Source organism: Grampus griseus (genome assembly GCF_964374135.1).
Source record: "Grampus griseus genome assembly, chromosome: 13".
Classification (NCBI taxonomy): domain Eukaryota; kingdom Metazoa; phylum Chordata; class Mammalia; order Artiodactyla; family Delphinidae; genus Grampus; species Grampus griseus.
In genome coordinates this window covers 5,749,590-5,762,327 of record NC_139007.1, presented here as the reverse complement: position 1 = coordinate 5,762,327, position 12,738 = coordinate 5,749,590, and the positions used below count along the sequence as shown (strand labels likewise).

Here is a 12,738-nt window from a genome sequence, read left to right as displayed (position 1 = left end):
TTCCTTCTTCCTTTCTTTCTTTCTTTCTACTTCTACTAATTCTTTCTTTCTACTTTTTCTCCCTTTTATTCTGAGCCCTGTGGATGAAAGGCTATTGGTGCTGCAGCCAGGAGTCAGTGCTGTGCCTCTGAGGTGGGAGAGCCAACTTCAGGACACTGGTCCACAAGAGACCTCCCAGCTCCACATAATATCAAATGGCGAAAATCTCCCAGAGATCTCCATCTCAACACCAGCACCCAGCTTCACTCAAAGACCAGCAAGCTACAATGCTGAACATCCTATGCCAAGCAATGAGCAAGACAGGAACACAACCCCACCCATTAGCAGAGAGGCTGCCTAAAATCATAATAAGTGCACAGACACCCAAAACACAACACCAGACGTTGACCTGCCCACCAGAAAGACAAGATCCAGCCTCATCCACCAGAACACAGGCACTAGTCCCCTGCACCAGGAAGCCTACAAAACCCACTGAACCAACCTTAGTCACTGGGGACAGACACCAAAAACAATGGGAACTACGAACCTGCAGCCTGCAAAAACGAGACCCTAAACACAGTAAGATAAGCAAAATGAGAAGACAGAAAAACACACAGCAGATGAAGGAGCAAGATTAAAAACCCACCTGACTTAACAAATAAACAGGAAATAGGCAGTCTACCTGAAAAAGAATTCAGAATAATGATAGTAAAGATGAGCCAAAATCTTGGAATTAGAATAGACAAAATGCAAGAAACAGTTAACAAGGACGTAGAAGAACTAAAGAGGAAACAAACAATGATGAACAACACAATAAATAAAATTAAAAATACTCTAGATGGGATCAATAGCAGAATAACTGAGGCAGAAGAACGGATAAGTGACCTGGAAGATAAAATAGTGGAAATAACAACTGCAGAGCAATATAAAGAAAAAAAATGAAAAGAACTGAGGACAGTCTCAGAGACCTCTGGGACAACATTAAACACACCAACATTCGAATTATAGGGGTTCCAGAAGAAGAAGAGAAAAAGAAAGGGACTGAGAAAATATTTGAAGAGATTATAGTTGAAAACTTCCCTAATATGGGAAAGGAAATAGTTAATCAAGTCTAGGAAGCACAGAGAGTCCCATACAGGATAAATCCAAGGAAAAATACACCAAGACACATATTAATCAAACTGTCAAAAATTAAATACAAAGAAAACATATTAAAAGCAGCAAGGGAAAAACAACAAATAACACACAAGGGAATTCCCATAAGGTTAACAGCTGATCTTTCAGCAGAAACTCTGCAACCCAGAGGGGACTGGCAGGACATATTTAATGTGATGAAGGAGAAAAACCTGCAACCAAGATTACTCTACCCAGCAAGGATCTCATTCAGATTTGATGGAGAAATTAAAATCTTTACAGACAAACAAAAGCTGAGAGAGCTCAGCACCACCAAACCAGCTTTACAACAACTGCTAAAGGAACTTCTCTAGGCAAGAAACACAAGAAAAGGAAAAGACCTACAATAACAAACCTAAAACAATTAAGAAAATGGGAATAGGAACATACATATCAATAATTACCTTAAATGTAAATGAACTAAATGCTCCCACCAAAAAACACAGATTGCCTGAATGGATACAAAAACAAGACCCATATATTTGCTGTCTACAAGAGACCCATTTCAGACCTAGAGACACATACAGACTGAAAGTAAGGGGATGGAAAAAGATATTTCATGCAAATGGAAACTAAAAGAAAGCTGGAGTAGCAATTCTCATATCAGACAAAATAGACTTTAAAATAAAGACTATTAGAAGAGACAAAGAAGGCCACTACATAATAATCAGGGGATCGATCCAAGAAGAAAATATAACAATTGTAAATATTTATGCACCCAACATAGGTGCACCGCAATACATAAGGCAAATATTAACAGCCATAAAAGGGAAAATCGACAGTAACACATTCATAGTAGGGAACTTTAACAACACACTTTCACCAATGGACAGATCATCCAAAATGAAAATAAATAAGGAAACACAAGCTTTAAATGATACATTTAAATGATACATTAAACAATGGACTTAATTGATATTTATAGGATATTCCATCCAAAAACAACAGAATACAGATTTTTCTCAAGTGCTCATGGAACATTCTCCAGGATAGATCATATCTTGGGTCACAAATCTAGCCTTGGTAAATTTAAGAAAATTGAAATTGTATCAAGTATCTTTTCCGAACACAATGCTATGAGACTAGATATCAATTACAGGAAAAGATCTGTAAAAAATACAAACACATGGAGGCTAAACAATACACTATGTAATAACGAAATGATCACTGAAGAAATCAAAGAGGAAATATAAAAATACCTGGAAACAAATGACAATGGAGACACGACAACCCAAAATCTATGGGATGCAGCAAAAGAAGTTTTAAGAGGGAAGTTTATAGCAATACAATCCTACTTTAAGAAACAGGAAACATCTCAAATAAACAACCTAACCTTGCACCTAAAGCAATTAGAGAAAGAAGAACAAAAAAAACCCAAAGATAGCAGAAGTAAAGAAATCATAATAATCAGGTCAGAAATAAATGAAAAATAAATGAAGGAAACGATAGCAAAGATCAATAAAACTAAAGTCTGGTTCTTTAAGAAGATAAACAAAATTGATAAAACATTAGCCAGACTTATCAAGAAAAAAAGGAAGAAGACTCAAATCAATAGAATTGAAAAAGAAGTAACAACTGACACTGCAGAAATACAAAAGATCATGAGAGATTACTACAAGCAACTCTAGGCCAATGAAATGGACAATCTGGAAGAAATGGACAAATTCTTAGAAATGCACAACCTGCCAAGACTGAGTCAGGAAGAAATAGAAAATATGAACAGACCAATCACAAGCACTGAAATTGAGACTGTGATTAAAAATCTTCCAACAAACAGAAACCCAGGACAAGATGGCTTCACAGGCGAATTCTATCAAACATTTAGAGAAGAGCTAACACCTATCCTTCTCAAACTTTTCCAAAATATAGCAGAGGGAGGAACACTCCCAAACACATTCTATGGGCCACCATCACCTTGATACCAAAACCAGACAAGGATGTCACAAAGAAAGAAAACTACAGGCCAATATCACTGATGAACATAGATGCAAAAATCCTCAACAAAATACTAGCAAACAGAATCCAACAGCAAATTAAATGGATCATACACCATGACCAAGTGGGGTTTATTCCAGGAATGCAAGGGTTCTTCAATATATGCAAATCAATCAACATGATACACCATATTAACAAATTGAAGGAGAAAAACCATATGATCATCTCAATAGATGCAGAGAAAGCTTTCGACAAAATTCAACACCCATTTAGGAAAAAAACCCTGCAGAAAGTAGGCATAGAGGGAACTTTCCTCAACAGAATAAAGGCCATATATGACAAACCCACAGCCAACATCGTCCTCAATGGTGAAAAACTGAAAGCGTTTCCACTAAGATCAGGAACAAGACAAGGTTGCCACTCTCACCACTCTTATTCAACATAATTTTGGAAGTTTTATCCACAGCAATCAGAGAAGAAAAAGAAATCACAGGAAGCCAAATCGGAAAAGAAGAAGTAAAGCTGTCACTGTTTGCAGATGACATGATACTATACATAGAGAATCCTAAAGATGTTACCAGAAAACTACTATAGGTAATCAATGAATTTTGTAAAGTATCAGCATACAAAATTAACACACAGAAATCTCTTGCATTCCTGTACACTAATAATGAAAAACCTGAAAGTGAAATCAAGAAAACACTCCCATTTACCAGTGCAACAAAAAGAATAAAATATCTAGGAATAAACCTACCTAAGGAGACAAAAGACCTGTATGCAGAAAATTATAAGACACTGATGAAAGAAATTAAAGATGATACAAATAGATGGAGAGATATACCATGTTCTTGGATTGGAAGAATCAACATTGTGAAAATGAGTCTACTACCCAAAGCAATCTACAGATTCAATGCAATCCCTATCAAACTACCACTGGCATTTTTCACAGAACTAGAACAAAAAATTTCAGAATTTGTATGGAAACACAAAAGAACCCTAATAGCCAAAGCAATCTTGAGACCGAAAAACGGAGCTGGAGGAATCAGGCTCCCTGACTTCAGACTATACTACAAAGCTACAGTAATCAAGACATTATGGTACTGGCACAAAAACAGAAAGATAGATCAATGGAACAGGATAGAAAGCTCAGAGATAAACCCATGCACATATGGTCACCTTATCTTTGATAAAGGAGGCAGGAATGTACAGTGGAGAAAGGACAGCCTCTTCAATAAGTGGTGCTGGGAAAACTGGACAGGTACATGTAAAAGTATGAGATTAGAACACTCCCTAACACCATACACAAAAATAAGTTCAAAATGGATTAAAGGGCTTCCCTGGTGGCGCAGTGATTGGGAGTCCGCCTGCCGATGCAGGGGACACGGGTTCGTGCCCCGGTCTGGGAGGATCTCACATGCCGTGGAGAGGCTGGGCCCGTGAGCCATGGCTGCTGGGCCTGCGCGTCCGGAGCCTGTGCTCCACAATGGGAGAGGCCACAACAGTTAGAGGCCTGCGTACCGCAAAAAGAAAAAAAAAAAAAAGGATTAAAGACCTAAATGTAAGGCCAGAAAGTATAAAATTCTTAGAGGAAAACATAGGCAGAACCCTCTATGAAATAAATCACACCAAGATCCTTTTTGACCCACCTCCTAGAGAAATGGAAATAAAAACAAAAATACACAAATGGGATCTAGTGAAACTTCAAAGCTTTTGCACAGCAAAGGAAACCATAAACAAGACCAAAAGACAACCCTCAGAATGGAAAAAAATATTTGCAAATGAAGCAACTGACAAAGGATTAATCTCCAAAATTTATATGCAGCTCAATAACCAAAAAACAAACAACCCAATCCAAAAATGGGCAGAAGACCTAAATAGAAATTTCTCCAAAGAAAATATACAGATTGCCAACAAACACATGAAAGAATGCTCAACATCATTAATCATTAGAGAAATGAAAATCAAAACTACAATGAGATATCATCTCACACCAGTCAGAATGGCCATCATCAAAAAATCTAGAAACAATAAATGCTGGAGAGGGTGTGGAAGAAAAGGAACCCTCTTGCACTTCTGGTGGGAATGTAAATTGATACAGCCACTGTGGAGAACAGTATGGAGGTTCCTTAAAAAACTACAAATAGAACTACCATATGACCCAGCAATCCCACTACTGGGCATATATCCTGAGAAAACCATAATTCAAAAAGAGTCATGTACCAAAATGTTCATTGCAGGTCTATTTACAATAGCCCGGAGATGGAAACAACCTAAGTGTCCATCATCGGATGAATGAGTAAAGATGTGGCACATATATACAATGGAATATTACTCAGCCATAAAAAGAAACGAAATTGAGCTATTTGTAATGAGGTGGATAGACCTAGAGGCTGTCATACAGAGTGAAGTAAGTCAGAAAGAGAAAGACAAATACCATATGCTAACACATATATATGGAATTTAAGAAAACTAAAATGTCATGAACAACCTGGGGGTAAGATAGGAATAAAGATACAGACCTACTAGAGAATGGACTTGAGGATATGGGGAGGGGGAAGGGTAAGCTGTGACAAAACGAGAGAGAGGCATGGACATATATACACTACCAAATGTAAGGTAGATAGCTAGTGGGAAGCAGCCGCATAGCACAGGGAGATCAGCTCAGTGCTTTGTGACCACCTGGAGGGGTGGGATAGGGAGGGTGGGAGGGAGGGAGACGCAAGAGGGAAGACATATGGGAACATATGTATATGTATAGCTGATTCACTTTGTTATAAAGCAGAAACTAACACACCATTGTCAAGCAATTATACTCTAATAAAGATGTAAGAAAAAAAATTGGATGCCATCTACTTAGCAGTAGACATCAAAATTTGCATAAATAGAACCATTTTATTATTTGATGTGAGCAATATTCATCATCCCTACACAGTATCCACTTCATTATGGGGATGATATGTGCTTCCTAAAAGCAGGAAGCTGGGGCGCTGCTCTAACATGATCCCACATTAAAACGTCACTGCCCATGACCACAACCTGCATGGTCAAATCTTGTAAAGGTGGTGAGCAGAGACCCAGTTTGTTGTTTTGAATGTTTCCTCTGCTCTCTTCTGTTCTTCACTTCTCAATCAGCCTAACCAAAGAAAACCAAGTGTGGGTCTTGGCCCACTTCTTCATCACTGACACTTTTCCCATTAAAGGTTTTCCCTTAAGAGGTTGTCTTAGGGATCTCAGGTAGGATGGCTACAAGAAAAGGAGGTTGAAACCACTTAATATTCAAATTACCACCTCTCATTGAGACTAGAGTGTTTGTATGTGTTTTTCAGAATTGCATTCAATTTTTCACATGCTTATTTCTAAATCCTCAGAAGATATTACAAATTTCTTGAGATCAAGGACTATATATTCTTCTCAGTAGTGTCTTACATCTAGTTGATACTTAATAATGCTTTATATTCAGTGAAGGTGCCTGAGATTAGCTATAAGAAATTGGTTCTAATTCTTCTAATATCTAGGAAGAATTTGTACCAAACATATCTTATATAATTTAAAAACATAATGCCAAAATGTTGAGCAGAGTATAAAAATATATATTTTTTAAATCATAGCTATAAGAATTCCCTTTCAGATAGTAAGGAAATTGGGATAAAATATGGTAAGAATTTTATCCTTTATGATGTAACTAAATCCAAGAATGGAAATAACAGAAGTCAGAAACAACACATTTATTAAGTATTCAAGATAGATCCATAATGCTCACTTTATGAGAAAATATGAGCTAGGCCAGATTTACAATTAGTATAATAACTCCCCAAAATTAAAGACCTAACAAAAGAAAGCCAACCAAATTTAAGGGTCTTAGAGTGGCTCCAGTGATGGTATAATACAGGTAAAACACACATGGTTACTACTTGAGTGATAAAGCAAAAACTACATCAACTTAGAAAAATGAGTTTTCTTATCTAAATTGTAACAACTCAGCATCTCTGTGTACTCATCCAAGCTTTTTCCTGCTAGAGAAAATTCATGGAAAGTGGACTATGAAAAACCTGGTTGATAACATTTTACTGATCAGTGCCATTTTATCTTTGTACTTATGGGGATCAACTGAGGTAAAAGAATTAATTAGAAACTAATATATTAAAACAGAGTCTATAGTTAGCTATAATTTTTTATTTCCCAGTGTTATCTATTTTTTCACACTCCACAGAAAAATAAGAGTGAGCTCTGACTCCCCATAAATATCACAGCTCAGCAGTTAAAAAAAATTCTAAAATTTGTATAAATTTACTCAAATCTTTGGAAAAAAGGCAGAGCATAAATACATATGTGTGTGTCTGTGTGCCTATCTGTATGTTTACAGAGAGATAGACATAAGACAGATCATAAATAGATTTTCTGGGAGTGATTTGCAAATAAGGAATCATGATTATTGACTCCCCAATATTCATAATACCTGAATACTGAATCATATGAGTTTATTCACTATTTGTAGAATTCATAACATTCTAAAAGTGATGATATTACTCAAATCAACTACTACATATTTACATGTATATTCCTAAGTGTAGCAAGCCAGTAAAAGAGAACAATTAAGCTTGTTAGATAACAGTTGCTTCTCTACATTTTTGGATGTTTTTCAGTCTTCAGATGTTTTAGATTCTTAAAATTTCCAGAAGAACTTTGAATTACTGCCTTATGATATAGGATATTAACTTGGGGAATTTAGAGGGCAAATGGGACTCAGTGTGAGTTGAATAATGTGTCTGGAGCTCACTACTGGCATCCCAGCTCTGTTGCTTGCATGTAGAACACGTGACTGCATGGACAGGTGAGAAACTCTCCCAAAGAGAAGATGATGCTTATTTATAATGGTCCCATTGTCATTTTTGTTAGCCTCTGCCACTTGCCACTCCTGTCTGTGTCTTCCTCTAGAAGTGCCTTTGCTTTTCCTGGGGAGATTCTATCATTTGTTTGTTTTTATTTTCTCTCATAAATTGCAAGCCCCTTCAAGGTGGAGATCAGTCTTTTTCATTTTGTAGGTATCTGTTTTATGTGTGAATGTTTCAGCAACCTAAATAATAGCATTATGAAGACTTCTCTCTGGAGTAATGGGTGGAATTAGCAAAGTCGGTTAAAACAGAATTGAAATAGTTTGAAGGAAAAAAAATTTAAATAACATAAATACACTCTAAGAACAGACTATACAGTCTTCATAATCACATAAAGACTGTATGTCATTTATGATCTAACCATTTTATGCATCTAGCAGTGAATCTAGAAAGTCTGATTTCCTAGCAAATGTCTATCATGCTCACACGTGGTCAAGGGTGCATCCCACTCCTTAGCTGAGTGAGTGTGAGAGAATAATATCAGAAGGATTGCCTCCACACTGGTCTCTCTAGTTACAATGTCGATGCAACAGTCAATTCAGGTCTTTGGGATGGCTTATAATTTTTCCAGGAGGGAAATCCAAGTAGAGATAAAATCTTAGTGGGAATCATTAATATACCTATTTATAGAAATCCAATAAAGGTGAGCATTCATTGGTACTTAGTCAAGGAAATATTATACACAATTACATATGATAGAAGCAAGGAAGGTACCCAATTTTATTTAAGCAAGAATCAATAAGCAAAGGACACATTTTCCAGTGTGACTGCATGAAGGTTGTACTCTTAATATCTCCTAGGTATCCTAGGGACCATACACTGGGACATAAATGCCAAGTTCCCCAAATCCAGAACAGGCTCACCTGGGCAGAGAGCGATATTACAAGGCTTATGATGAGTCTCGGGTCCTTCACACGGCCTTCCCCCATACTGGGGCGGAGTGCACGACCGTGTTCTTGTTCTTTGGCCTCGACCACACGTGAATGAACACAAACTCCACGGAGACCACTCCTCCCAGACTCCATGGACTGTAATAAAGCAAAGAAGCTTCAACAACAGAAGCAGAGAGGCGAAGTCAAAGATTATTTTTCTTTATAATTAAGAAAAAAACATCAAATAGACAAGTATGAAGATATTTTAAAAATTCAATTGAATTACTCTTATTTGTCACAAAATGTAAGTTAAGTCAGCAATCATTTAACTAATGGAAAATTGCATGTACCTCTTTTTGTATTTGAACAATTATTTATGTTATAAACTTTAAATGTTTTTATTTTTTTTTAATGGAAATGCACCTCTCTCCCTCATAGTAAAATAGTCATGAGTTACTTCTATGTAAAAGTAACATCAACTAAATTTCTTAGAGTGATCTTCTGAAGTTAAAATTGCATTTAAATAGATAAGTGTCAATTTAATTCTTCCAGCATCTACAAAGTTTCAGGATTAATAAATTTTATGGTGTCAGAGAATGAAAAAAATCTGAAAATTGATGGTACATATTTTAAACAGCTTTTTGACCTCATATTTTAGAAAACGTATTTTTGCCATTTAAAAAATGTGGGTGTTTAAAGTAACTGTCTTTTGAATAAGAGGGAAATTTCAAGAACTCTATCTACTTGCATAAGAGCCTCCTCTCTCCCCAGTTTTAAAACGAGGGGCAAATATGAAGACCTCTTTCTAATAGCCAGAAAAACAGAAGATATCTGTCCTCTTCCAGTAACTGGATAACGCTGGAAATCCTCCTAATTAATAAAAATTCTAGAAAAAAAATATGATCTAATTAAGTTATGTCTCATATAACTATCAGTACACCAGTACTTCAAATACGCCATTACGATGAATTCACCCTTGATCGGAAATACTAACATAATTTGTGTTCCTCCATAATAACCGCTGCAAATAAATGTTGACATCTTTTGCAGAAAGTCCATTAGGGTTCAAAGTTTAGGTCACTTTCTTGCACTGTCAAATCACCAATCCCATCCCAATTCTTAACATTTGGGACGGTAAGCAGTAGCACTCCATGGATAGTACAAATCAAAAGAAGCCAGGCAAAATGTCCTTTTCAATTCAAAATTCCTGTCTTGATGCTGAACCTCTGCCTTACTCTTAAAAGTTCCTCAGCAGATGTTTGATATAACACCCACTGACATGAGTAGGGGGAGTAGAAATTTATCACAAAACATGACAAAAATGTTCATTTTCTCCTCAACATTGGTCGGGGTAAGCAGAAGTGTCAGAGGACACATGCCAGTAAATATAGTACATCTAGAATATTTTGCACATTATCTGCTGACCAAGTTGTTACTTTAAAAACACAGATATGACATCCTTAATTATGAGGCAGCCCATTCTCTTCTATTTATACTATTTAGTTGCCCAACTTGTGAAAATATGTTCAAATATTGGAAAAATTAGACAAATTTAGGTAATATCCAATGAAAAATTCTTTAAGATTCTGTGAAACTTGCTGGAAAGTATATTTCAAAAATACTATACAGAAAAAGTGAGAGAAATTAAGATGTTTGCATTTTTCCCATTTAAGTCTGGGAACACCAAAGGCAATTTGTATCCATTGGTATAAGAATAAATAGTAAGTCTGTATTTAAGTCTAAGGAAAAAAAATGCACATATACCTATATTTACATATAGGTATATATGATCAATTACAGCAAAATAATTTAAAAGTAACATATATGAATATACTGTTATGTAAACTGTACACCTGTAAGCAATTTTCACATTTATTTCTAGTTACCAAATGTTCTCCACTTAAAAACCACCTTTTCTCCCCGATTTTCTATATAAGATGCTAATAGACTATATAGAATTTTTATTTCTGGTTCTGTTCTGTTCTGTTTCTGTTGTCTTCTATCAAATCACATCGTTGCACATGCAGTGAACAATCTCAGAAGAAAAAGCTGCTAAATTGGCAGATTTTTCTCTAAAGTCTCAAAGAAATGTTCATTAATCTTGATTATTTAGTTAAATTATGGAGCTGGAATCCTCTGAAAACTAATCTTGTTTTTTGAATTTTTTTTTTGAATTTTATTTACTTTTTTTTTATACAGCAGGTTCTTACTCACTACCTTTTAACAGCCTTTATTGCTCCATGGTGAAATTTCATGGCTTCTCCACATCAATTTTAAAAAGCAAAAATATGTTTTTTCATTTGAAAAAGACATACAATTATTAATAATTTATTTTTTATACTTGATACTATTGAATTAGTAGGAAATTGTAGCACAAATCTTGTAATTTTATGAATCCTTTTCATAAAGATTTATGATAAATATTAAATATTTTTATTTTAATGGAAATGCGTTGGATGAACTACTTTATTTTCAGTAAAGTATGAAAATCTGTAAATGATCTAGTCCATTTGAAAAATGTACCTAGAAACTAAAATCAAATTGATCCATTTTTTTAGTTTTCTTCTTTAGACCCTAGCTATAATATCATGTCTCTGACTTATCTAGAGACGAAATGAGGAATACACAATACCCAAATTATATTACTGCCAGGTTTCTGAAATAAGTATACAAAGTATCTTGTGATTCAGATTGGGATGTATAAAATAACTCCTTTAAGTGAAAGCTTTTTTTCTTAGGGAAATAAATGGATGTGAAAACTGTGACATTAAAAAAAAAAAATCAAAACCATTCCTTAGCCTAAATCAGCTTTTTTCTAAAAGACTGGAATATAGAGTAGACTAGTGGTTCTCAACCAGGGGCAATAATGACCTCCCCCTCCCAGGAGACATTTGGCAACATCGGAGACATTTTTGGTTGTCATGGCTCAGGGGAAGAAAGGGGGCTACTGGTATCTAATGAGAAGAGGCCAGGGATGCTGCCAGACATCCCCAAATCCTCAGGCCAGCCCCACAACAAAGATTTATCCATATCGAAATGTCAGTGGTGCCAAGGTTGAGAAATCCTGGAAGAGGTCATAAAACTGTAAGTCAGAAACCAGGGCAGTAAATACATAATTTCATGTACCTCTCTATTTTTCTCAATTTACTTTCTGTTTATCCGGATCATTTTCTGCCCTGAGCAATAAGAGTTTCTGAAGACACTATGATGTCAGAGCAACACTTTTGTAAAAGGCTGGATATCTTAGGATTCGTATTAGAAATAACACATTATTATGCAATTTAAAAACTCTTTAAATGTGAATAATGTGGGTGAAAGTTTACTAATTTATAATACTATTGATTAGCCTTTAAGAGTACAAATAAATATAAGCTCTAGTTCTATCATCCCACATATTCTGTGAAAAGTGGCATTAATATTCAGTTTGTCCTTGTGTCATTTTCATTAATTAAATAGCAAATACCCTTGCTTATTCACAGTGTGACAAGTAGGTTATTTCTGAGATAATTTTCTTCTTGGGAATAAAGTATTTCAGAAAGATATTTACACTGTTCAGCGTGTTATGTTAGGTTTTAAATTCACTTTTTGTCACTGTTTTCATTATATGTTGTGTAAAAACATACATATTTACCAGCAAGACAAATAATTGAACAAAATATCGAACACAAAATATTTCATAACAATCACCATCTGAAAGGTATCACAATATCCTGTAGTGGGATACTTATTCTACATTTTTCAAATAATAAAGTTCCCAAATTATTCTTCATGTTTGGAAAATTAAAAAGAAATCGACAAAATGCTTTTGTCTTTAATTCAACATCTGAACTATAACAATGATTAAAAGATACGTATTTCTTATCATCAGTACTATTTAAGCAAATTTA

The 12,738-nt window shown here is 35.2% G+C and overlaps 1 protein-coding gene across 1 annotated transcript in view; it reads right to left on the bottom strand.

The window, feature by feature from the left end:
- ADGRB3 (adhesion G protein-coupled receptor B3) overlaps positions 1–12,738 on the bottom strand; it is a gene marked incomplete at both ends in the record, with an annotated part of 793,681 nt that overhangs the window by 468,595 nt on the left and 312,348 nt on the right. The window contains one exon of the mRNA XM_082669119.1: positions 8,843–9,007. Coding sequence (XP_082525245.1) covers positions 8,843–9,007 — 165 coding nt within the window. The remainder of the gene's footprint in view (positions 1–8,842; positions 9,008–12,738) is intronic.